Source organism: Hippichthys cyanospilos, chromosome 15 (assembly GCF_059441005.1).
Source record: "Hippichthys cyanospilos isolate Australia breed blue-spotted pipefish chromosome 15, RoL_Hcya_1.0, whole genome shotgun sequence".
Lineage (NCBI taxonomy): Eukaryota > Metazoa > Chordata > Actinopteri > Syngnathiformes > Syngnathidae > Hippichthys > Hippichthys cyanospilos.
The window spans coordinates 11,162,034-11,186,750 of record NC_142383.1 but is presented as its reverse complement, the minus strand read 5'-3'; the positions used below and the strand labels follow the sequence as shown (position 1 = coordinate 11,186,750).

The following is a 24,717-nucleotide window of genomic DNA, read 5'->3' as shown; positions in this document are numbered from 1 at the left end:
CACATGACTGGGAAAACGGAAAGCGTTTGTTATTCAATCACGTTTGTTTTGTCACGTTAAGCCTCTGCAAGCTTGTTCATAAATATAACTGATACGAATAAATGTTAATCTATCAAAAATATACATATAACAATTCCATAAAAAAAGATGTTTCGACCATCAATGGTCACCCCGAACGTGGCCGTTCATTGTCGCATTTTTATTACGTCAGGAGCGAAGTAAGCACGAGGACGCGGCGCTTAAAGCTAAGGGGTTACCACTAAATCAAAATATTAGACTGATTTTCAGTTCGGGGACGTTTCACTGCTATGGAGGACTTACCTGTGGACGTGAAGGCTTTCCTGCACAGCCATCCTTTTCTCGAACTGACTGACAACAAAAAGGTGAGTGAGCACACCACGGAAAACAACATGAATGTGATGCTAGCAGTCGCTGCAGCGTTGCGAATATTTGGAGTGATTTTTAATGTAATTTGAAACTTATTGAAATGGTTGATTGGGTTGGACTCAAAAGAATGGCCAATTTCAGATAAAGTGCACGTTGAACGGTCATGAGTTTCCATGCAACCTGGAGGAGCTGCAGAACTTCACCAAAGGGAAAAAGTATCTGAAGCTGAGCTCACAAGCTGAGTTTAACTACAGCCAGTATGAACCCCACATTGTGAAAAGTTCCAAACAACCGTAAGGACACGCGCACACACTTGTTATTGTCAGATAATTTTTCCACTGCATCTCCATACATTGTTTAAAAAAAAAGTTTTGATGTGTTGTCTTGTGCAGCAATCAACTCTTCTGTAAGCTGACACTCAGACACCTGAACGGGCAGCCGCACCATGTTTTAAAACACGTCAACGGGAAGCGCTTCAAGAAAGCACTAGAAAAATGTGAGTGGGGTCTATTATGGATGGGACGAGAGACAAATCAAACGAGGCGTCTCACCAGATTGAGTCCACTAGATAGGACTACATTTTGTCAATATTTGTAATATAAAATATTACTCAATTTAAATATCACAGTTTTCCGTTATTGGACAGATTACAAGAAAATTACTAATCTAGTATGTACATGTAAACAAACAATAGAGGCACTTTTGTTACAGGCATGTTTTTCAGCTGCATCTGAGCTATTTCAACAAAAATGCACGCAGCTCGTGTTATATATATATATATATATATATATATATATATATATATATATATATATATATATATAACAGTCTCTTTTCTGATATGCCAATATTTTACCATTAATTTCTTCAACTGGAAAATGCCGCTCTATTGATTTGAATGAAATAAGAGCATCCTGCATTTCTATTTAGTACGCCGTTTTATGGATTAATTAATCAAATGTATTTGCTGTGAGGCCTCATTAGTTTCTAACACATGCCCATTGACATACTATTTTGATGATGTTTGTTTCTATTGTCCAAGATGAGGAATGCGTGAAACAGGGGATTGAGTTCATTCCAATCAGACTCCAGCACAAAAGGCCGAAGGAGACGAGCACAGACTTTCACCGGGGCAGGAAGCCCAAACATGGCAACGGCACGTGGGAGCCATCCTCTAGTGACGACGACAAGCGCAGCGATTCGGAAGACAGCATGAGCGACCTCTACCCCGGTCAGTACCTCGGATGTCATTACTGTTTACTCAGAGTTTTCAGCTGCTTGCTTATTTTTTTTTTTTCCCGTCACAGCATCTATGTTCCCCATGAAGAATTCGGCCGAGGAGAATATGGAGGCGCAACAGTGCGAGGATGAGGATGACTTCCAAACGGATGACGACGAGATGGAGGTGGAAACGCAAGCTGTTCAAAAACGGAAAAAGGTCGTGTTCAATTTCTTTGGCCAATGTTTTTCTTACATTTTAGTAACATGTATGAGTTGTTCCATAACTTTCACAAATAAAATATTTACTTGGTAGTTTACAGTTAAGGTCTCTATGATGTATACAATCTATATACACGTTAAATGTTCCTTTTATATTGTATTATTTCTGTATTATGAGACAAAACCATTTATGTTTTCTAGGGCCAAGGTGGTGGTGGTTTTCAGAAGAAATTCAAAAACAACAAGAAAGGCACTAAAAAAATGGGGAAAGTGCGGAATGGAAAATAAATGATCATAATGTATTACTTGTCTTAATATCGATTGCAATAATAAAGAAATGTCTTGCACAATAATGAATCTTGAACACAAGTAGCTTTGCAAATGGGGAAAAAAAATCTACCCCAAATCTACCCCAAATGACATTGAAAAATGAAAAATAATCACCAAGCGAACATGGTTAAACCTAACCAAAAACTGTATTTTCTCAATTATTGATCTTGTGATTTATCTTATAAAAGGACCTAAAATACAAATGTAGTTGAGCTGATTTTAAAAAGTTGCACTTATGGGTGTGAAAGCTTCTTTGTAATGAATATTTGAATAGAAACAAGCCACACTTTCCTCCAATGAATATTTCAGAAAAAAACCTTTTAGTCTGCTGAGAACGTCCATATCATGTGTACAGATAAAGTACTTTATTCAAAGCACAATTTAAAATATACTGAATGAGTATTCCCTCATTCCCTCACAGTTACATTACGGGAAAAACTTGCTATAACCAAAATAAACACAGCAGGGATTGAACCTTGTTTTTGTAGCCTTTGCCTAAACTGCTTTAAAAACAAAGTTGAAGGTAAATGCAGCATTGACTACGATCTTTCCTAAAATCGGTCAAAATTGTGTACACTCTCCTAATGTGTGAAGTTAAAGATGACCAATTTTAATTCTACTGTTGACTGTTTTCGTCATTTCGATCTAAGCAGCTTCGAAAGTCCGCCGATTACGACCAAGGAAGCAGCGACTCTTTAGTAATTTGCGTGGCTCTTAAAAGAGCCGTTTTGGGGTTGTGAAGGTTCCGTCTCCAACTTTACTTGGATTTGGCAGCCTTTTCGGTCTTCTTGGGCAGAAGCACGGCCTGGATGTTGGGCAACACACCACCCTGTGCGATGGTCACTCCGCCCAGGAGTTTGTTGAGCTCCTCATCGTTGCGGACGGCCAGCTGGAGATGGCGGGGGATGATTCTTGTCTTCTTGTTATCGCGGGCAGCGTTTCCGGCCAACTCCAGGATCTCAGCAGTCAGGTACTCGAGGACAGCCGCCAAGTAGACGGGGGCGCCGGCGCCTACGCGTTGGGCATAGTTGCCCTTGCGGAGCAGCCTGTGGACTCGACCGACTGGGAACTGCAGCCCAGCACGGGATGATCGGGTCTTAGCCTTTGCTCTGGCCTTGCCGCCGGTTTTGCCTCTGCCGCTCATCTTGGATTTTTCTTGTTCGGGAGTGTGAACTCGAAGGAGAATGTGCAGTTCAGCGGTGCAAGTCCTGCTTTAATAGCCGCAGAATGCGAGGGGGGCTTGTAACCGGACCAACCAGAAAAGAGGCTTTGAGCGCGGAGACAATTTTACATTTTTGGAGGGCAGTTTGAAAGTAACTCTCCCAATTGGCAGCGAGCCTTGTGGGGGGAGGTCTCTAGTCTAGGCGGGGCTGAGCTCCACAGCAGCGGCACACCAATCCGGATGCGTCGATCACTCATGCGCAGCTGAGCCCAAACGGTTAAAAGCAGCTCGCGTCTCAGTGCGGGACAAAAACCTCAGAAAATGGCTAGAACCAAGCAGACAGCTCGTAAATCCACTGGCGGGAAAGCCCCCAGAAAGCAGCTGGCCACCAAGGCAGCCCGCAAGAGCGCCCCGGCCACCGGCGGAGTGAAGAAACCTCATCGCTACAGGCCCGGTACCGTGGCTCTCCGTGAGATCCGTCGCTACCAGAAGTCCACCGAGCTCCTGATCCGTAAGCTGCCATTCCAGCGTCTGGTCAGGGAAATCGCTCAAGACTTCAAGACCGACCTGCGCTTCCAGAGCTCTGCCGTCATGGCTTTGCAGGAGGCCAGCGAGGCTTATTTGGTCGGCCTGTTTGAGGACACCAATCTGTGCGCTATTCATGCCAAGAGGGTCACCATCATGCCCAAAGACATCCAGCTGGCCCGCAGGATCCGCGGAGAGAGAGCTTAAGCTCCCTTTTCGTTCCACAAAGGCTCTTTTCAGAGCCACCACATTTGAATCTAAATGAAAATTCCTGCGCTTATACACGTATCAAACAAAAACTGCAATCGCACTGGTTTGAACTATAATAACCTGGATTTTACTTGTTCTTCCCATATCGTCAAAGTATCATAAAATAATTTAAGTTCTGCTCAATGGACTCCTTCAGAGCAATTTAACATTATTGCCTGAAAACCTTTACATACTTCTAAAACATTTCTTACTAATTAAAACTGGTAGTGTTAGCCTTACAATTTTTGCAACACTGGTGGTTCAAATTAATGGGAATTTTTTCAGGCTGTAAAAACATTTTGTACAAACTTGCATTTCGTTTCATCATATAAGTCACTAATTTTAGTGACGTAAAATGGTGGGTATCAGTATTTATAGCACGTGTCAAACACCAGTCCTTTTGAAAATTCTCAAACACCTGATTCAAGTGATGAGGATCATTTTCAAGATCCTTGATAAACTAATCATTTGAATCGGGTGTGTTGGTGAGAAAACCAGAAAATATGCAGATAGCGGCCCTCAAGGACTGGAGTTTGACACCTACAATTTAGTCTTATTTCTAGGTATCAATACTAGCAACAGCAGTAAATCCCAGTATCAACTGTCCAGTAATAGAAGTTTCAGAAACTACAAAATAGAAATTTAACAACCTTGCAGTGTTTATAGAAACTGCCACATCGGGATATATTGATTTTTATGTGTATTTATGTATATGCAGTTGGAGTAGCACTTTCAAGTACGTTGTATACAAGCTAAACAATGACAAAGGCTTATTTTAATCTAGGTGTCTCATTCATTTAACTGGAAAATTTTAAGTACCAAAATTACCAGCGGCCTTGATGCTTGGTATCAATGACTTTTTAAAGTAGACATTTTGGTATCTGCTGAAAAAAAGAGCTGTGCAGATCAATAAAAAAAGTATTGTAGCAGTACTACGGGTGATGTTGGTACGGATTTGCATAATGTATTCGTTTTATTCAGTTCATACATTAATTGTATTTCCCGTTCCAGGGATCCTGCTTTGTTTTCATCAAGCTACTCTTGAATGAAATTATACACCTTACTCAATTATGTATAAGAAGGCTTTTATTTTCAACGAAATGCCTTGAAATGTGTCAAACGTATTCACTATCATTGACGATAAGGTTGGAATACTAACTCGTTTGAGAAAGCGTGAGCGGTCCTTAAAAGGACCTTTTGGTTGTTTGTTGAGCTGGGCAAAAACGGTAAGACTTAACCGCCAAAACCATACAGAGTGCGTCCCTGCCTCTTGAGAGCATACACCACGTCCATGGCGGTCACGGTCTTCCTCTTGGCGTGCTCAGTGTAGGTGACGGCATCCCGGATAACATTTTCCAAGAAGACTTTGAGCACTCCGCGGGTCTCCTCGTAGATGAGACCGGAGATACGCTTAACACCGCCGCGGCGAGCCAGACGACGGATGGCGGGCTTGGTAATACCCTGGATGTTATCACGAAGGACTTTGCGATGGCGCTTGGCTCCCCCTTTTCCGAGTCCCTTGCCTCCTTTACCTCTGCCAGACATTATCGCTTATCAGACAGAAACGTTAGTCAAAACCAAGAAGTGCGATTCAATGTAACATTAACCGCCGTCAGCTCTCTAAATAAAACAGAGCTGCGGACCTGAAAGAGGACTGCTGACCTACTTCAGCTCAAGGAACGTCATTCAGCAGCCCTCCCACCCATGCATGGAGTAAAAACTAAATTGCCTAATTGTAATTTTCCTTTGTCTGGTACGCTAAAGCAAAGATTTTTATACATTAACATTTTGCCCATTGTTATATTTTACATTAGCATGTCAGAGTTATCTTTTGAGATTGCTTAAAATGTTATTAACTCGGTTTCACTTTATTCCTGCAGTGCCCCGGCACAAATAATAGGCAAGGATGGGTTATGTAGTTTTACTTTTAACAGTTTTTGCTCATCGGCTCCATGGAGAAAAAATGAATATTTGCGTACTTTACAGTCAGATTTAGTAGTTTTATTTTAGCCGTATTTTACATGTAAATGTTTTTTTTTTAATTTATTAAAGCTCGAAAGAAGCGAATACAACAGCGTTTGAAACAAAATTCTCTTCATTCCATATAATGTATTTTAATACCTACAATTGTAATCATCTTAAATGTGATTATATTTTTTTTCCTCAGAATTTAATCAATCCATATTTTTATCCTTTCGCCTGGTTGTAAAAGGTAACATCTTTATCCGATTTCTTTCTAAATGTTGCTTAAAGCTAAAAAGTTGCCATTTGAAATTATTTTAGTTTCGTGGTATGTCTATGATTCTATTTTTTTTTTTTTTTTTGCCGGGTTGTACACTACAGAGTGAGAAGGGAAGCGAGAAAACAAGACGACGCTGCTTCGTGACGTCACTGTCAAGTGACCATTCAATCTCGTCCACCCTCAAACAACTCTGCGGACCTGAGAGAAGACTGTAGACGAAATCCAGCGCGATGAATCGTCACTCGGACAACCACAATTACATGGTGGTGTGATTTTTTTTTCTTTTATTCAAGATTCAAAGAACAAGACGTTTAGGTGTTCTATGTAATACAAACGACAAGGGACATTGCAGTGTTATTGGTGAATGCAACAACCAAGACGAAATAAGCAGTAACATCAAACTTACATGTATGTCGCTCGAGAAATGAAATAACACTCTTCATGATTAAATGTGAGTGGCTCTTAAAAGAGCCGTTTGGAGTTAAAGTTCAGGATCCACAAGTTTACTTTGACTTTGCGGCCTTCTCGGTTTTCTTAGGCAGAAGGACGGCCTGGATGTTAGGTAGCACGCCGCCTTGTGCGATGGTCACCCCACCCAAAAGCTTATTGAGCTCCTCGTCATTACGTACTGCTAGTTGCAAGTGACGGGGGATGATTCTGGTCTTCTTGTTGTCACGGGCAGCGTTGCCGGCTAACTCCAGGATCTCAGCAGTCAGATACTCGAGCACGGCCGCCAAGTACACTGGCGCGCCAGCACCAATACGCTCACCATAATTGCCCTTGCGGAGAAGCCTGTGGACACGACCCACTGGAAATTGAAGCCCTGCGCGGGACGACCGGGTCTTGGCCTTAGCCCTAGCTTTGCCACCGGTTTTGCCTCTACCAGACATGATAATTCAAGCGTACAAGTCAATGTTGTAGTAACACAATGGCACCATCGAATAGGGCAGGATTTATATAAAGAGCAGTGCTGCACATTGATTGGTTAGCTAAAGCGGAAAATTGGTTGTCCAATCAGTAACAAGCTGTAGGCCATCTTTGTTACGAAATATTCGTCTTCGGTGTCATAAATACACATTTTCACTCGGGTGACTGTAAAACAGTGACGCTATTTTGAACAATCACAGTTTAATGTGTACGCTACATTTTGATAGCAATAAATTAAGATTCATTTCATGCGTATTTAACAGCAATTATTCTTACATTTTTGCAGTTGTGAACATGTGTTGCAAGACATGGTTTTAGTAGATACCTCCTATTTAATCACACAGTGTATCACTTTGTAAAATAAATTTTGAACAACTCCATTGATGAAAATCTATTTAAAAATATTCAATAGGCTTTGCCAACTTGGTTGTTGTTGACATGGAGGCACATTTGTACAATTTTAATTTGGCAGTTATTTGATTAATATAATTATTTTAATCATTGATAGTTGTCATCAAAGGGTAAATATAAAGATTTATTTCAGTGATGTAGTGATGACACACTTTTAACTTGAACTTGATATAAAATGTGATTGTGAATTGATGATTAACATAACTGCAGTGGCTTCAATTGTTAATTTAAATAATGTCATATTAAAGAAAAACGAGTTATACTCAATTTAATTGGAAAACGAAGACAATTGTGAATCAAATCAGGCCAACTGCGAAGCGGATCAAATCTGTTTTGGAAATCTGCATCGATACCAAATCCTACCTGTTTAAAAAATGATAATAATAATACAGGGTACACAATAAATTAGGTTTTTTTTTTTTATTTTGAAGAAAACAGAAAGCAAAGTACAGTACAGTATATCACCCCAACACAATTTCCTCACTGAAAAATCTCAGAAATGAAACCAATGTAGTATGTATGACTTCCATTGAGCCTTTCACAATATTCCTAACCTGTTAACTTTGTATCCCTATTACGATTATCGTAAATGAAATGTTTTCATGCTTTGCGACTTGATTTCTGAGAATGATACGCTGTCTTTTTAAACTCACATTTTGAAGGATTTCGTTTGTATATATTCTTTCCATTTATAGTTCTGGGGCATTTGACAGTGTAAAGGCAAACGAGAATGTGTTCAATATCCTACTCAACAGCTTACTGTATACAGGACGACACTAGTATCATGCCGATACCATCGTCCGTATCGTTCTCTTGTTCAATTTTTAATCGTGTGCGACACTTCCAGTGCATACGCAGAATTTTTTTCTCTTAGAATGTGGTATGTGGCTTTTAAAAGAGCCTTTTGTTAATTCGATCGCCGGAGATGAATTACTTGGAGCTGGTGTATTTGGTGACCGCCTTGGTGCCCTCAGAAACGGCATGCTTAGCCAGTTCACCAGGTAAGAGCAGACGGACGGCGGTTTGGATCTCCCGGGAAGTGATGGTGGAGCGTTTGTTATAAAGGGCCAGTCGAGAAGCCTCGGAAGCGATTCGTTCAAAAATGTCGTTGACGAACGAATTCATGATGCTCATCGCCTTGGAGGAGATGCCGGTATCAGGACGCACTTGTTTCAGCACCTTGTAAACGTAGATGGCATAACTCTCTTTCCTGGTCCTCTTTCTCTTCTTGCCAGCCTTTGCGGCGGATTTAGTGACTGCCTTCTTGGAGCCTTTCTTGGGGGCTGCCTTAGCGGGTTCGGGCATTGTCGCGATAAGGTTAGCGTTGACTACAATCAATGATGTTCAGTGCAGCTGGTTTATTTATAAACATCAAATGTAAATTTTCCTGCGCAATCGCATTTTTCTGATTGGCCGAGCACATTTTCTCCCTCTTGCTCTGATCCACCCGGTCACGCTTCATTTGGTTGACCTAAGTGCGGACCTAATAGAGGCCAGTTGACGTAGTTTTTGGCCGAATTCTCTGACCATCTTTTCTCTAAGTAAAACGTTCAAAAAAGAGATATTTTACGCATGGCAGTCAAGCAATATAGATTACTGTACGCCATTTTATTCTATTATCAAACCGTTAGAAATGTCTGTTTTCTCCCTTGTTCACACGAACAACAACTGAGTCAACGAGAAAATGAAACGGTTGAGAATTGTTTTATTGTCATAAAATCAGAGTGATGTGTCAGTGCATCACATAATATTGGAGGGCTTTCGTTTTTTCTTATTTTGCTCCACGCCCTGCTCCTGGCTGGCATTTCTTCAAATGTTTTATACAGTATACACACATTCAATTGAAATAATATCATTAATAATCTGCTACATCAAATCTGGTGTTCATTCTGGGATATCTACTGAGAGGTTGGGCAAGACGCTGGTCCAAAAATGTACATAACGCATCCTCATCTTCTGTCTTACATAGTTCTTATCCATGTTGTGATGGATCTCAATGTATTGATTTCCATTGGTAAATTTAGGCCAGGGGGTGGGTACGCTCAAGTCTCCTTGGTTGGGATCACTGTAGATGCACAAGAACATAAGCACATGAATATAAGAGATCTATTGAAGTCAACTTTTGATGAGTTTTGTTTGTATTTTTTGCATACCCAGTTTTTGCAAAGTTGGTCCAATAGGCAATCATGTAACGAGCAAGATCACGGTGGCGAGGCCAGTACCCCAGCGGTGAGGTGAGAGGCTTTCCAAAGACGTATTGTAGGTCATCAGCGTGGTCAGCACCCATCCAGCTGGGATACGGCCTACCAATGCCTCCCATACGATTTGGCTCAGAAAAGAGATACGAGTATGTGCTGCCAGACCTTTAATGGGGCAAAAAAACAAAACATTGATGCTGTGGTGTTACAACAAACAGCAGGTACTTTAACACAGACGGTGGAGCAACACACATAGACAGACAATGTATTGTTCATAAGTAAGACATGTTTATCTTTTAAGTACACAACTTTTTTTGTTTGGAATTATGAACAAGAAGCAGGGTTCACCCTAGACTAGGACTGGGGGCTAGATATTCAATCACAAAACACATATAGACAAACAAGCATTCACGCTCACAACCAACATAAAACATGTGTATGCTTACTTGGCATTAGCAGCATGAAGGTAAAGTGCAGCCTGTGTAGGAACCAAGAAAATATAATCTGTTCCAATATCAACAATTGTTCTCTTGATGTCCTCTTTGCTAGGACTCGATGCCCATGTTGAGGTGTATAAGGAGTATGCTTTTTCCAGACCGGCTTTGCCCTTGTCTTTAGTGTATGTAGCCAGCAGCCTCTTCATGTCATCACTTGCATTAGAAAAGACATAAGTGTAAAAATATAAGTTTTATATTTTTTTAAATCAATCACCTATAAACAAATAAGAACCTTATCATATATTCGAAAAAATGGAGGAACTACTTACATAGGCGTGTCTACAAGGTGGGAGTTGATCGAAGGAATATCGATTGCAGTGAAAAAATGTCCATCCATGTCATTGGCTCCAGCAATGTAATCAATATCAGCAGCGTTGTGGAACAATTTTGAAGGTATGTCGGGCAGGAAATCCCCATCAACGACAGCTGACAGGATCAAATTGTTTACGAGGGGGGCTGAAGGAGAGGGGAAAAAATATATTATGAGTTAGCAGTCTTCAAAATTTTGTCAAATCTAGATTCTTAACAACATTAAAACAATTGTATTCCCTCCATTCATCATGGCCTATTTTTGGGAAAAGGCATCAAGAAATACATAGTGTCTCTATTGGGCATTGGTTTGACTGGAATTCAGTAACTGAGACTTGAATTAACCAAGTTACAAAATGTGACTTAAATGACTTAAATCTAGTACAGTATTGCCTTCTAAAAGCTTGTAACTTTGGCTGACCCCTGGAGGCACCAAAAAGGGATAGCCTCAAGAAAAGTTTAAAGCTAGTAAACGGAAATCTTTCGAAATTAAAAGTGGCCTTAGGTCATGGAGACGGGTATGCACCAATACCACGTGTCAGCATTGGATCGATTCCTGGCCCAAATTGTTGGTATTGATCCTTGCAATGGAAGCCATTATGAGTATCGGCTGCTTTTTTTGTTCAATGAGATGAAAATGGGCAGCTGAAACAGCACATGTTTTGTGCAACTGTGATCAGTAGGAACGGCAACTGATCCAAGCTGTCAGCATTAAAGTGTTCAGAGTCATTTACGTCCAAGTAAATAAGGTGAGGGGAATTGTTTACCATCTGGTGAACTGGACATATTAAGAGAGCCTGCTTTCGTGAGGAGCACAGGATCAGTCATCTTCAAACAGGCGGCCATTTGGTCATCGGTGGGACAGTTGACCTTAACAGCAACCTGAACAGAGTAGAGGAAATAATCTGTCACTTTTAGATAACAGGAAAGAAATTCAGAATGTTACACTATGAAGTACAGAAAAATCAGAGGAATTTATATTTACCTCCTCTGCGATCTTGCGGGGGTTCTTGATGATACCCCAGGGGCAAAGAGCAACGCCACTTTGGGAGATTGCTCTCTTGATTATCCCCTTGTTGTGGGGGGTGAGGGTCTGTGAATAGAGGTACGTTAAAATACGTATATTAAATATGTTCTGTTAGGATGGCAATTGGAATTCAGCTGTTGGATGATGCTGTGCTGATGCATTGAGACAAACAAGCTAAGCATCCTACCTGGAAGCTCACACTAGCGCCACCTGCTGACTCTCCAAAGATAGTGATGTTGTCTGGGTCTCCACCAAACGAGCGAATGTTTCTGTGGACCCAGGCGATGGCAGCCTGCTGATCCCACAGACCGTAGTTCCCTATCAAAAGATAAACCGTTTAACGTTAATGGAGGTTTTGCTTTAAAGAGGGGAAAAAACAGGAGTTTACCTGGTAAACTAGAGTCTCCTGTGCTGAGGAAGCCCAGAGTTCCTACACGGTACCCGAGTGTCACAACAATGACGTTTCCTCTGGCTGCAATCTCTTGGCCGTCATAGAGATAGTTATTCAGGAAATTTGCACCCATGGACCCTCCAGCCAGGAAGCCGCCACCATAGATCCAGACCATGACGGGAAGATTTGTTGACACTAGGGAATAAAGATAGTTATTGCTTATTGGAACTGTGTATTAGAGCGGTCAAGCATTTAAAACATTAAGACAATTTTCACACAAAAAATCCATAATTAATCATGATTGCATTTTTCAACAATTATTTTCTACAAAGCCTGTACCAGATGTTTCACTAAAATTAACGTAAAATGATCACGTAAAAAATAATGGTCCACCAAATATCTACAAAAAAGAAATTGGATGGGTGGGATAAGATAATTGAACCTGGCTTCAGTTTGACCCGACCAAAATATATATTTTTAATTTTTTCGATAAGCTATCAAGCACTTTTAAGAGTAAAACTATGGTAAATGTTTATTCATCTCAGTCCCTGTGCTGGTGACTCTTTGAGTTTGATTGCAAAGTTAGTCAAATTCAGTTGCCACAGGAAGTAAATAGAGCGCCATTAACTGAGTTAAATTTCTGTACAGCTCCAAATATACTAAAAATGAGAAGAATTACATTGTTTTTCATTAAAAAAGGAGCAAATTAATTGATTCTCTCTTTCAAAAGCATGCAAATAAATGTATTATTAATGACCAACATTGTGTTTTAAACACAAGCGTAGGTCTAATTATCATTAAATTATATTGCATGGAGGGGTGGCACTCCTCCGGAGGCTGCCAACTCTTAGCTACGTTATAGCTACGGACAATGGTAAATTTTTTTTGAAAACGTCACTTGTATTAAGGCCGTCAACTACAATGAATTGGACTCAAGTACAGATTGTGTTTCTCTCATGACTTACCTGATCGGCCATGAGGAACCCAAATGTTAAGGTAGAGACAGTCCTCACTTCCCCTCGTGTCAGTCATGAGCACGTTCACCTGGAGGCACCTTTTCCTGTATTCAGTGGCCTTTAGAACACCTGATCATACAGTAGATATGTTCATGTTAGGAGAATTTGCCTTATATACCTTTCAACACAGTGTTACTCTGGAACAGCTTTAAATTAGTGGCAAGCTGTCCATATAATTGCATACATAAATTTAATCCACTCACCGTCCCAACCAGGATGACGCTTTGGTTTCTCGAACCTTTCCGGAATGTCGGCAAATGGAACCCCTTTGAAGACGTCCATGTGGTGACGGAACCCGAGGCGAATGTTCTCGCCCTCGACCATGCCGCCCTCAGTGTATACCACCCCCAGCTAAAGACACAAATGACATTTACGTATTATAGAAAAACTGTACGTCAACAGTTCTCTTCTTTTTATCCTGTCAGTTTGATTCAATTCAAATGGAAAAACATCAATGACAGGAATATGCTAAGGAAAATTGCTTGACCATTTTTCACTGATAGTCCCTATCTAGCAAACAGATTATTAGCACAACAATAATGCCTTTGTGAAAAAAAGATGGAGTCGCATATAACGACAACATATTGTGACACAGTTAAAATAAATATATAAAAGAAAGAAATATTCGAACTTACCGAGGTGGCAGACACTGCCTCCAGAAACACGGCAACGGTGACCAAGATCCCCAGCTTCTCCATCATGACCAAGCTCAGCTCCTTGATGATTGGCCACTGGACTTTTATAAAGCAGACACTCCCCCAGACCCACCTACGAATGTGATTTGTTTTCACTACATTCGTAGTGATGTGTGCAAAGGGAAATTGACTCAGCTGTGTTTTGAACTCAAAATCACACCGCCAAGTTAATCATCACACCTTAAAGCGTTAACAGAGATTAACACTATATCTCTTCCCACATACATTTTGTGTCAGATTATCCATCCATTATCTCAACTGCTTATAGGAAAAGAAAACAGACCCAAAATACCCGTTAAACTTTCCTTGTTTTTTTTCACCATGGATTCTGTATTTATTAATTGTGTACCTCAATTAAAAAATGTTGAGAGACGAACACATTTACTAATAATGCATTTTAAATACACTTGAAGAGTTTTCCCTAAAAGTATTTTATTTTTTTTACTTTCTAGCATAAATCACTTCACCTTGTGGAAAGCACCAGTTCCAGCTGAAGAAAAACAGCCTCTAAAATTGATGCTGCAACCACCTGTTTTCTGAGTTTGGTCATGTGACATTCGCAAACTGAGCCTTGATTGGTCGTTAACTGAGCCCTGAGCAACTCTAATGTTGTTTACAGTCAACAGCAAGTGACAAAATGGTCGCACCCTGAGATGCATGAAAAATTGTTTTTTACAAACCCAATATCAGTCTAACCCCAGGTTTGTGGGGGCAGCTAGAACATATTATTGTTATACAGAAATAAAAATCTAAGAAAATTAGACTTGGTTTCCAACTTTTTTTTACTTTTTTACACATTTATGCAATTAATTCATCCCCTGTTAAAAATCGTTTTATTCCAATTGAGTTGTACATTTTATAGTTTTATATTGTAATTTTGAAATGTGTTGTTTGTAGGGAAAAATGGCATTTATTAAGAAATGTATTCTTTTTATAGGCGTGTGTACTGTAATTGTTGGCTTTTGTTAAAAAAAAATAGCCCAAAATTATCTTGCCCCCCCCCCAAATAAAAAAAAAAATATATATATATATATATATATATATATTTTTTTTTTTCAATATGCGTTTGAGGCAATCATTGCAAATAAATTATTTCTGTAATCCAAGAATTATCATTTTTATTGACCTTTTCTGGTGACCTTCCTTGAACCTGATCTGAATTCTATTGAGCATCTGTGGAAGAATCTGGAGCACGCAGACGGGTGCAGCAGTTTGCTCAACACGACAGAACGAAAATACATGCAGTCGTGTCATTGAGTACGAGAAATCATTTGTTTGCATTGAATGCTTCAAAAACTTGCACAATGAATTATGAAGTGCAACCTTATTTTTGTGAAGGTCACAATGATTTGCCCTTATATGTCTTCGTTTGTCTTGTACAAAACAATTTGGTTTTATATATATATATATATATATATATATATATATATATATATATATATATATATATATATATATATATGAATAGAAATGCTTACTTTGAGTGAGTTTTCTTCATCTAAATCAAGCACTTCAAATACAAAAAAAAATCACAAACTGTATTCACACAGTGGTACAATATATAGTTTTTTTTTAATGTATTCTTTAATTTGTGTAGAAGAAAATCATTCAAAACGATACTTGATACATTATTGTCTTTTGTCACACATAATCCAGTATTTCTGTCTCCATCTCATTTTCGCTTCCCTCAGATGGTTGATATTCATCGTCCTCTTCATCCTCCTCATAAAAATCATCATCTTCATCTTCGTCATCCTCGCCGTCGACTTTTGAACTCCGGGCTGCGCGTCTAGGTCGCAAGGACACCTTCTGCAACGCTGGTGGATAGATTTTTTTTGTTTTTACAAAAAGAGCTACAAGGTCTTTTTTTTTTAAAAAGACAGTTGAGGAATGCACTATTCAAAAATATTTTTTTTAAAGTTATGAAAAGGTTTCCTCAGCTTCCTCAATTCAATTTAAGAACAACCGATGCATGTCAATGACGTATGCTTTCAATTTCGACTAATTTCCTTACGCGGTAGTTGTGCTTGGATAAACTTATCGATCATGGCTGAGATGATGTCCCTCAGCTTGTCCACGGTGCCGGGAGCACACCAGCCATCCCGCTCGATGCACACTTGATCCGGACTGTTGCTCTGCTTGATGACTTCCTGGATACTGAACATACGCAGCCAAATTTATTTATTGAATTAGGGTAAGATTCTGTAACGTGTGTGTGTGTGTGTGTGTGTGTGTGTGTGTGGGGGGGGGGGGGGGGGGGGGGGGCTCTTTCAGTGCCATGTACGAAATTCTTGTCTTTTAAAATACAAACAATAGAAGAAATAATAAAAAAATTCTATTCAAATACGTTTTTTATGGAGCAAATTAACAAATGCCTGAAGCAAAATATGTGAGTCCACTGTATAGTAAATATAAAGATGTGACAAAAAAAGGTAAGTTCAAGAGAAAATCACGCTCAACAGTTGCATGAAAAATATAAAGTGCACAAGCACTGCAGTATACCTTGGTACATCCAAGTCACACAGCTGGTAAAACATCTGCTGGTGAGGAGGTAGTATGTTTTCTCTGAAAATATAGGATGATTCCTGTAGACATCAAACATTGCAGCAGTTAAAATCAATTTTTCATTAAACACCTTATGGTGTTCAATTTAATCAGCAAAAACAAAAAACAAACAAAACAAAAAAAAATCTGGAAATGGTTTCAATACAATTTTTAATGCAAAGTCACGCCCTCCTTCGATGTCAACTGACCGTTAGCTGATAAGAGTTTTTGCTTGAAGGATCTTTACTGGCGCTTGTACCCTCCTGAGTTAGAAGTTCTGCCACACTGGCCGGAGCTGGCCCTTCACCAGAATGAAGGAATATTAAGCACGAGAAGCTCGGATGCAACCACGGCATCCACTTACCGGTTTTGTTGACCGTTATAGGTAGAGTGTAGTTCCGGGTACTCCTCTTGGGTTTCATCGCTAGTTTAGATACACTGGCTTAAAAAAAAAATATGCAAAACAAATATTGACAACAAGTAGACTCAAAAAATGAGGGCAAAATGAAGTCTGTAATCAACATTATCAATGAAGAGCTATTTACTTTAATACAGTATTAATTATATTAGATATAGTGGTGCATTGAGAAGTTGAATCTAGTGACCACACTTTTACCTCTAACCATATCTAAAATCAACTTTCCACAGTGAAATTACATCTACAATATTTACTTTGTAAAACAAAGTGTTAAAATTAAATAGAATGTGAAGAATTGAACAGTTTGTGCAATAAAATTCATTGCGCTATTACTTCTGGCCACAGGGAGGCAGTAGAATAAGGTACAGTCATGAAGACACAAAGGAACATACAATACAGTACTTCTACTCTTAATATAAGTAAAATCCTGCAAAATGTCATTTTTCATTGAGGATAGAGAAACATTTGAGAAATGTGTTGCCCCAACTATCGATGCTAACCATAAAGAAGTTAGCGGTATTTTGTTGGTTAGCATTAAGCCTAGTGAACTTTCGTTCCGTTAAAATATGTTGTTTCCATACATGGCATGTAATTCTCTTGTCACTGTATTCAATATTTAAATATAACACTAATCTAAAACAACGTAACGCTTCGAAATCTCTCTTAGTAGTTTCCTGCACTGGTCACATTGCAACTATTTTTTTTTTATTACCTCTTCTAGTGCTACAGCGCATTCTGAAGTCAAGCATCTGGTATATCTTGGCCTCGGTTGTCTTTCGGGGGTCATAACCAAACCTCACCCACAGAGTTCTCCATGGTCCAGTCACCTTAAAAAGAAATGGACCAACATGTTCCTCCGTCACACCACTTTCCTTCATGTTGCAATTTATTTGCTCTTAATAGGGAAAACAAATATATTGTTTCTGCCATTGCATTAAAAATGCTCTGTTAACATCTCATGTACCCTTTGAAGTGCCTTTTAGTAACCCTAGGGGTACATGTAACTCCGTTTCGAATTTAATCTTGAAAAATGGATATTAAGTTAGTAGTTCCTCAGATGTCCTGATTGGGCTGAATATTAGGAGTCGGAATGGTGTGAATAGGTAGTAAAAAACTGAAAGAAGGGAATTAAAGTATAATTGTAGAGAATTCATATTTTGATAACTCTGTGATTTCTAGATGTAAACAAAACCATTCCAAAGCGTTTCAGCCAAACATTTAGAAATTAAAATGGGAATAAGGCTGAATATTGGAATTGAGCATCTCATTTTAAATAAATTGATGGTTGGGGGGGGATTCTGATAAAATGGGAATTTTGGGGCGTGTGAAAAATAAAGGCCATCATATTTTGAATGCATTTTGTAACACGGAAGCAGTTAATTGTTGAAAAAGTGTTGCAGACGGAAAAAATAATGTGGTTTAAAGCTGGCACAACATGTCACATTTGTTGAAGAAAGTAATGCATTATTTGAAATGCAGAATAAATAACACATTGTGGCTAGAAGCGAATATGAAAAGGGTTCAACAGCAGTCATTTTGTTGTTTGTCTTTCACTCGTCTACCTTGGGGTTACTGGAGGTTAAAAAAAAATGCATAGAGTGATGTTTATTCTTTATCAAGCACACAGTGTCTGTTTAACTTACCATATAGTATGCCATGACAGGCAGGAGCATTTTCAATTTGTCCGGGTGGATATTAAGGTTGGCCTTGACAGCATTCCGTGACCAGATGGGCCGGCTCTCAAACATCTAAGAGCAAAATTTCACATTGAGATAAGATAAAAAGCCCAGGAGAATTATGGAAAGTGATGTCTGCTTGCATTATATAATATTGCTAAAGCAAGGTCACTGATGGCGGTGTGGTGCACTCGCCTGACTTTCATGCAGACGGTGCTAATGAGAACGTTAATGGTTATCTGTGCCTGGATGGGCCCTGTCATTGGCTGGCGACCTTTCTTGGTTATACCCAGCCTCTTGCCTAATGCCAGCCCACACAGGAACTTAATGAGGACAAGTGATACTAAAAAAATGTATAAAAGGTTTGTCGTGAAAGACCATCTCAGCAGGTTTTTTTTGCTCAGGGTCTCCATTTCAAGTTCTGTTCAAACCATTTGGGAGCACATATGGAACTAGATGCATTTCCTCAAATATGTCAGCTCATTTTTGAGGAAAAAAAAAAAAGGATTTAGGTCACTTTGTCTTACCTTTGAATATCTATTCCAAATATCTAACCACTTAAAATGCCAGTTAAAAAAAAACGTTTTATATGCTAACCCGCTTCACTGAATACTGTTGTTTAAACAAAAGATTTCCAATGAAATTGTTGATTATTAATGAGCAGATTCTATTTCTGCTGGGTAAAACCTTTCAAGGGATTGTCAACCCTCAAATTTCCTTGACCATATTCTGTTCTATGCGCCACACTGGTCTTAAGATGCTCGTTTTAAATAATGCAGTATTGTGTTTTGTAGCAGATGACTAAAGCAGCATAATCCATCTATTTTTATCCGTCTCAGAAGGTGGCTATTTTGCCACTTGCTTGACTAAAAATGACATGGTTGCTCAAGGCTCAGGTGTTTTCTGAGTTTGGTCCTTTGATCATGTCACAATTGCAAGCGAAGTTGTGAATAGCCATTATGTGCGCCATGAGAAACTGCAGTGTCATTTTCATTTGACAGTAAGTGGCAAAATAATGCTCCTTAATTCATATTTCACAAACAACATATTAATTATAATACTGTGTTTAGCCTTCCGCTGACTTCCCCTTTTAAGTGAATTATCTCAATGACTTAACTTTATCTAATACTTGTTCAATGAACATACACTCAATACCAGCATCTGGCTTTTTCTGTTGTTGATGTGCGGTCCTTTTTTTTTTTGGCTTGATTATTTTCCATTAAGTCCCTTCTTGCTCACTACTAAGATAAGTTTATTTTGCAGCAGTCTTCTTGAATCAAGTCTGGACATGTGTGGTAAGAAAAAGTCATTCGATCCTAAAAATGTATTTTTACGTGTCTTTTAAGAGTCTGAGGTATTTGTTTGTTTATTTATTAACTAATTTAAATGTATTAAAAAGGGTCATTCAATAGAGATTATCGTTGATAAAGTAATGTCAATTTTTAAAACTTTGTCCTTTTTTACCCCGATAACAGAACACATGGTCTTTTCACAGCCATTTTTGTTATGTGGATGCTTTATAACCTGCAACAACTTTCAGCTCAATAGCTTGAATTTCTTAACCTCTTAATGTGTTTAAAACTATTAGATTTTTAAACTTTTTTTTTCAAAACCTCTGTCTGGTACAGTGTACTTTATATCTAAGGACAAATTATGCCTTTTGGCATAATTTCACAGACAAAAGTTACAAAGTTGTCGATTAGTAGGCAGATGTCAATGTGATTTGAAACATACCGCAGCTAGTTTTTCTTCAGCCTGCTTGTCGTGCTCCTTCCCGCAGATTGTTTTCCATCGAGTCTTAGCCGCCTCTAATGCTTCAGTGGGAACAACAGGATCAGTGAAGTTGACAAAAATGGCGTTGTGGGGGCGGCGGGGTCTACTGAAACCACCAACACTGATTTTGGTCTGGGGATATGCAGGACTGCACAAACAAACACGGAAGAGTAGAATTGTAATTCGTTTTGATCATCTTTGGCTAAATAATGTTAGAGTCTCTGCAAAAGAAAACCAAAGACAACATAAAAGGGTCAACATATTAACTTAGGTAAATTTGACCACAAAAGCACTTACTGCCTTTGACAGCCATCAGGCCTGTAGAAATAATCAGATGGCATATCGCAACGTGAGAAGATGGTCGGGGGAAGAAAATACGGCATGGGCTGCTTAAAATACTCTTCCTTCTCTGGTTTCCGAAGGATGATTTTGTCATATAAAGACGTGTCTTTTCCATCTTGACGATGCACAGCGAGGCACTGATAGTCTGCCATCCCTGGAAGACAAAATGTGCACTTTCGTATGGTGTACAAAAGGACTGTAAATAATTAGCCCAAACTGTGTAGTTAAAGCCTCACACAAATTGATTTCTAAAATAGGCAATGATTTCTCATCACCTTGAAATTTGTATGTTGTGCCAATGACTCCAAGCATTTCCATATCGATCTCAACAACTTTGGAGTCTCTTTTCCGGACTCTCCTTCGCACACGAAGAAGAACGTTGTTGGTCGAGAAGCGGTTTCCACATACAGGATGACAGAAGGGGTCCTGAGGTCGGTAGCGCAGCTCGAGCCGCCGATTCGGTTGATTGAACGTCTATGAGAGAGAGAGAGAGAAAAAAAGAAAATGTTAAAAACGAACCACAGATTACAGATTTATTTGTTACAAGTACATCATATATTTTGTGTGTCCATCTTTTATGCATCAAAAATATATCGTGATTCTTGCGATGTGCACTTCACTTTTTCATTGGTTCTATTTCACTTACTTGAGACACAGTTTTTTCGCCCCCAAGAGTCTCTAGCATCTTGTCCACGCTGGAAACTAACCCTGGGTATTCTACGCAAATCAGTTTGTTGTCCCGAAGTGCCAAAGTAGATGAGCTGCCAGGCACATTGTCCTGCTCATTCGAACTGTTAAATGTCAATTCCTTAAGAGTAAACCCTAATTTAAAATCTTCAGGATCCTCCATTGATGCGAATCATTTATAAATAATGTGATCTATGTAGCCAGGCACAGTGCCACGAAGACCCAAAGGGATATGTACGGAAAACTACAGTTTGAAGATCGCCTGCATGTCAGGTGTGCACTGGCAAAATAACTCCGGGTAGAAACGACTACGGCAAAATTACTTCCAAGACTGACGATATTTTACGATAAACCACAATGGACATAATTTTTATTTTTAGGTAAAGCTTTTTGCCACAAATTATTTTTTCTTGTTTTTGTATATATTTCTTCAGTACATTTTTATTTCCCATGTAGTAAATGTTGATTTACAATACTATACAAAATTTTATAAACGTTATAAAACATACATACAGTATTTTTGTCTATACAGATTATGCCAACTCTCTCTTCATAAGGAGCCCATTAATATTAAAAAAAATATATTCAGAAAACATTAACAGTGTTTTACATTAAAGGAAAGAGTAGAACTGAAATAGGCGTCATTGTCATATCTGGCCACACGATGGGGTTGCAAACCGTATAAAAAAGTTAAAGACGCACGCTAATAGTTGACAGCCGCAATGACAGATATGATTATTTTTAATCAATTGTATTACACTGTTGTTAAATATTTATATAATTGTGATAAAGCCGCCGTGACATCAACAATAATGCAAGACAAGATTTATTGAAGTAACTATATTTTGTACGTGTCCTTTGAATTATGAAAATATACACAGTGAATAACCAAAATTAAACCAAAGAATAATAAACTATGCGGGAATGTTTCACTGACTATACTATACTAATGGCTATTCTCAAAATCAATGAACGTGTACCGTGTTGCCTGAGAGGTATCATCTGCTATTGACAGAAGAACTTCAGAAAAGAGGATTTGTGGTCTGTCCCTCCCAGAATTCGTAAAACACTCAAATCCCCTCAGAGAAGAAAGGGAACAGTCGTATTTACCAAGTTATTAAAGTGTTCCTGTTATATAGGCAATTATTTTAGTTGAGATCAGGAGTTTGCTTTTATTCAAGTTAGACTACTTTCAGTTGCCTGCAGCACTGTAAAGCATAACACTTTGGGAAAATCACTTGTTGAACAACATCACTTTTTCTGTTACCATCTTGCATGATTTTTACTTGTACACACGCACATTCACTCAAAGGCATTGGTGTCAAACTCAAAAACTGGAATATTATCCCTGCTCAAGAAAATCATATTGAATAGCTACTCCACTTGCTTACTAAAATCTAAACAAAATGTTTTCACATAAAGTAGGCCTAAATGACATTGAAGTTCACTGTAAATGTTTGTTGAAGATTGTAAAGTTGGTCAAAAAAAGAGGGCGAAAGACACTGACTGGACTGACAATCAGTTGTGGTGACATGTTGACATGATGATCTACTCTTTTAGTTTAGCCTACAAGGAAATGTTTGACACTCCTACGTCTTTTGGTGCTATCTCACTCAAAGCCTTGTTCACTCCTCCCTGCCTCTTGGCTGGCCTGGTTCAACCGTTGATGTGTGTAGAGAGCATGATAGCATTATCAGGTACAATTTGCTGCCGGCCTTTCGCTGGAACAGCCTGTTGCACCCAGATTTCATGTGTTTTTCTTGTTTTTTTTTTCTTACACTTGCTTCTCAAGTGGCACACACCCCAAAAACTTGTTAAAGCTTTTGCACAGCCAGCCTCTGAACCAGCTGCTGGCTGTTTGACAGTTTGGAAGGTAAAATGAGATAAAATCTTATTCGGTTCAAAGACTTATTCAGTGCAAAATCTGGGGCTTTTTTACAATGGACTTTCTCGCAGTAAGCAATGATATATTCTTTTGTGTGGTTGACATCATTGGATCGATATGCAGGTTTATTTTCCCTTCTTCCATCCAATTGAAGAGCACGTCATTTTTACTATACAGTTCTGGCATAGCTATAAATATTAGATGATCAAACTTATATGACTAATTAATTTCTGATGAATGACAAATTAGGTAAAAACTGTCATGGCACTCACATTTGGAGTCATTTTTTTTATTGGTCAAAATCAAGAAGTATAGCCAATTATATGTATATTCAACAAAATGGCTGCATACGTGGCTATAGAAAATGGATGGATGGAAAAAAATATGCATCGGACAAAAAAAATGGAAAACATCTTCTAATTAAAATGATTTCAAACACATTAAGAGGTAAAAAAAAAAAAAAGACATTTAAAATTACTTTTGAAAATGAATTGCTAAGAACTGAAATTCATTTAAGATCATAAAGCATCATCCATAATAATAAATCTGACAAAAAAAACACCAAAAATAAAAATGTATAAAGCTGTTATCTGAGCACAAAGTGTCAAAATCTTAAATTGTGTTCTGTTTTGACTCTCACGTTTTTGTTTCCTAAATAATTCCATAAATATGTCTTCATGACTTAAGGATCAATCTATAATTAAAGAAAATGTACACACGCAGTATTGAAACAACAGGAAGTTTGGATCTTCCCCTACCGTCACTCTTGTAATGACACTGCAAGAGAGTGTCATTGTTGCACTTATCTGTGGACATGCTACGCCACAACACAGTGACACTGGCAATCCAACAGTATCACATTTGCACATTGTGTATACAGCAGACGTGATCATACAGCAACTTCCGATGTCTAGTCATATGGCGGAAATCTCTTGACAGTTTGTCTTCTATTTTTATTTAGGAACACTGATGAATGCAAACCAATTTCTGTGTTAACACAAAACTGAAAAAGCAACAACAAAAAAACTTGGGAAATATGCAAGAGATTTCCAGCAAATTGGGATGTTTGTCTTTGAGATGATAACCTTTCTCTTGGATTTCCTGCTCTGCGTTCCATGAATTTGCCGCCCTTCACACGCATTGTTGCAAAAACCAGGCACAGCTCATTTGCATGGACAACATTTGCAAGACAAATTTGCATCAGTGCTTTATCTCCTGGGCTGATGTGTATTTTTTTTTGTGTGTTTTCGAAGGAGATTGGAGGGACAAAGTTTACATTTGACTTTATGTTTCTTGTCATTATGATTATTTCGATCTTTTTGAAGAAAATAGTACGTTCTTAAATCAACATAAAAAGTACTAAAACCTTCGAAAAAGCAAACCTTTTGGTGACCTGCAGTTGCACAGTTAGAAAGCAAATCAAGCGCAATACATTTGCAACTTTTACAACACCTGGAGAACATGCAAATGTTCAGGGGTGTACATCTATATTAAGAGAGTTCAAAAGTAACACAGGCATGACAAAAAAGAAAAAAACCCACCAGCAATCATGTTTCTAGTGCATGCCTTGCCCCTTTTTCTCCCGT

General features: G+C 38.7%; 8 protein-coding genes across 9 annotated transcripts; 2 read left to right on the top strand and 6 right to left on the bottom strand.

Moving 5' to 3' along the window:
- The first annotated feature begins 11 nt into the window (after positions 1 to 11).
- On the top strand, positions 12 to 2,180 carry surf2 (surfeit 2). 2 transcript variants are annotated; one of them, XM_088435343.1, is made up of 6 exons: positions 12 to 383; positions 514 to 680; positions 780 to 883; positions 1,430 to 1,618; positions 1,695 to 1,825; positions 2,029 to 2,180. In XM_088435343.1, exons 1-6 carry the CDS (start codon positions 309 to 311, stop codon positions 2,113 to 2,115), a joined length of 753 nt encoding a protein of 250 aa, XP_088291469.1. In that variant the 5' UTR covers positions 12 to 308; the 3' UTR covers positions 2,116 to 2,180. The 2 variants fall into 2 exon arrangements, with proteins under 2 accessions (XP_088291469.1, XP_088291470.1); XM_088435344.1 differs by having other exon boundaries at positions 16 to 383; positions 529 to 680.
- Positions 2,181 to 2,480: 300 nt separating this feature from the next.
- On the bottom strand, positions 2,481 to 3,900 carry LOC148411697 (histone H2A). The gene has a single exon (XM_088434532.1). The coding sequence runs from the start codon at positions 3,299 to 3,301 to the stop codon at positions 2,915 to 2,917; it is 387 nt and encodes a 128-aa protein (XP_088290658.1). The 5' UTR covers positions 3,302 to 3,900; the 3' UTR covers positions 2,481 to 2,914.
- Positions 3,589 to 4,190, top strand: LOC148411696 (histone H3). The gene has a single exon (XM_088434530.1). It carries the CDS (start codon positions 3,641 to 3,643, stop codon positions 4,049 to 4,051), a length of 411 nt encoding a protein of 136 aa, XP_088290656.1. The 5' UTR covers positions 3,589 to 3,640; the 3' UTR covers positions 4,052 to 4,190.
- Positions 4,191 to 5,161: 971 nt separating this feature from the next.
- Positions 5,162 to 5,708, bottom strand: LOC148411695 (histone H4). Its single transcript, XM_088435296.1, has one exon. It carries the CDS (start codon positions 5,636 to 5,638, stop codon positions 5,327 to 5,329), a length of 312 nt encoding a protein of 103 aa, XP_088291422.1. The 5' UTR covers positions 5,639 to 5,708; the 3' UTR covers positions 5,162 to 5,326.
- An 883-nt stretch (positions 5,709 to 6,591) lies between these two features.
- On the bottom strand, positions 6,592 to 7,279 carry LOC148411694 (histone H2A-like). The gene has a single exon (XM_088434531.1). The coding sequence runs from the start codon at positions 7,223 to 7,225 to the stop codon at positions 6,839 to 6,841; it is 387 nt and encodes a 128-aa protein (XP_088290657.1). The 5' UTR covers positions 7,226 to 7,279; the 3' UTR covers positions 6,592 to 6,838.
- Positions 7,280 to 8,164: 885 nt separating this feature from the next.
- Positions 8,165 to 9,221, bottom strand: LOC148411693 (histone H2B 1/2-like). Its single transcript, XM_088435169.1, has one exon. The coding sequence runs from the start codon at positions 8,976 to 8,978 to the stop codon at positions 8,604 to 8,606; it is 375 nt and encodes a 124-aa protein (XP_088291295.1). The 5' UTR covers positions 8,979 to 9,221; the 3' UTR covers positions 8,165 to 8,603.
- A 137-nt stretch (positions 9,222 to 9,358) lies between these two features.
- LOC148411692 (bile salt-activated lipase-like) lies at positions 9,359 to 13,886 on the bottom strand. The gene is made up of 11 exons (XM_088435168.1): positions 13,747 to 13,886; positions 13,315 to 13,462; positions 13,061 to 13,180; positions 12,093 to 12,290; positions 11,892 to 12,022; positions 11,663 to 11,770; positions 11,445 to 11,559; positions 10,638 to 10,824; positions 10,318 to 10,521; positions 9,827 to 10,036; positions 9,359 to 9,738 (listed from the first exon to the last, which is right to left on the bottom strand). Exons 1-11 carry the CDS (start codon positions 13,810 to 13,812, stop codon positions 9,558 to 9,560), a joined length of 1,668 nt encoding a protein of 555 aa, XP_088291294.1. The 5' UTR covers positions 13,813 to 13,886; the 3' UTR covers positions 9,359 to 9,557.
- Positions 13,887 to 15,359: 1,473 nt separating this feature from the next.
- gtf3c5 (general transcription factor IIIC, polypeptide 5) lies at positions 15,360 to 21,520 on the bottom strand. The gene is made up of 11 exons (XM_088435269.1): positions 21,206 to 21,520; positions 20,835 to 21,033; positions 20,515 to 20,713; positions 20,179 to 20,365; positions 18,412 to 18,516; positions 17,481 to 17,595; positions 16,715 to 16,792; positions 16,560 to 16,651; positions 16,309 to 16,391; positions 15,821 to 15,963; positions 15,360 to 15,623 (listed from the first exon to the last, which is right to left on the bottom strand). Exons 1-11 carry the CDS (start codon positions 21,407 to 21,409, stop codon positions 15,448 to 15,450), a joined length of 1,581 nt encoding a protein of 526 aa, XP_088291395.1. The 5' UTR covers positions 21,410 to 21,520; the 3' UTR covers positions 15,360 to 15,447.
- Positions 21,521 to 24,717: the final 3,197 nt, after the last annotated feature.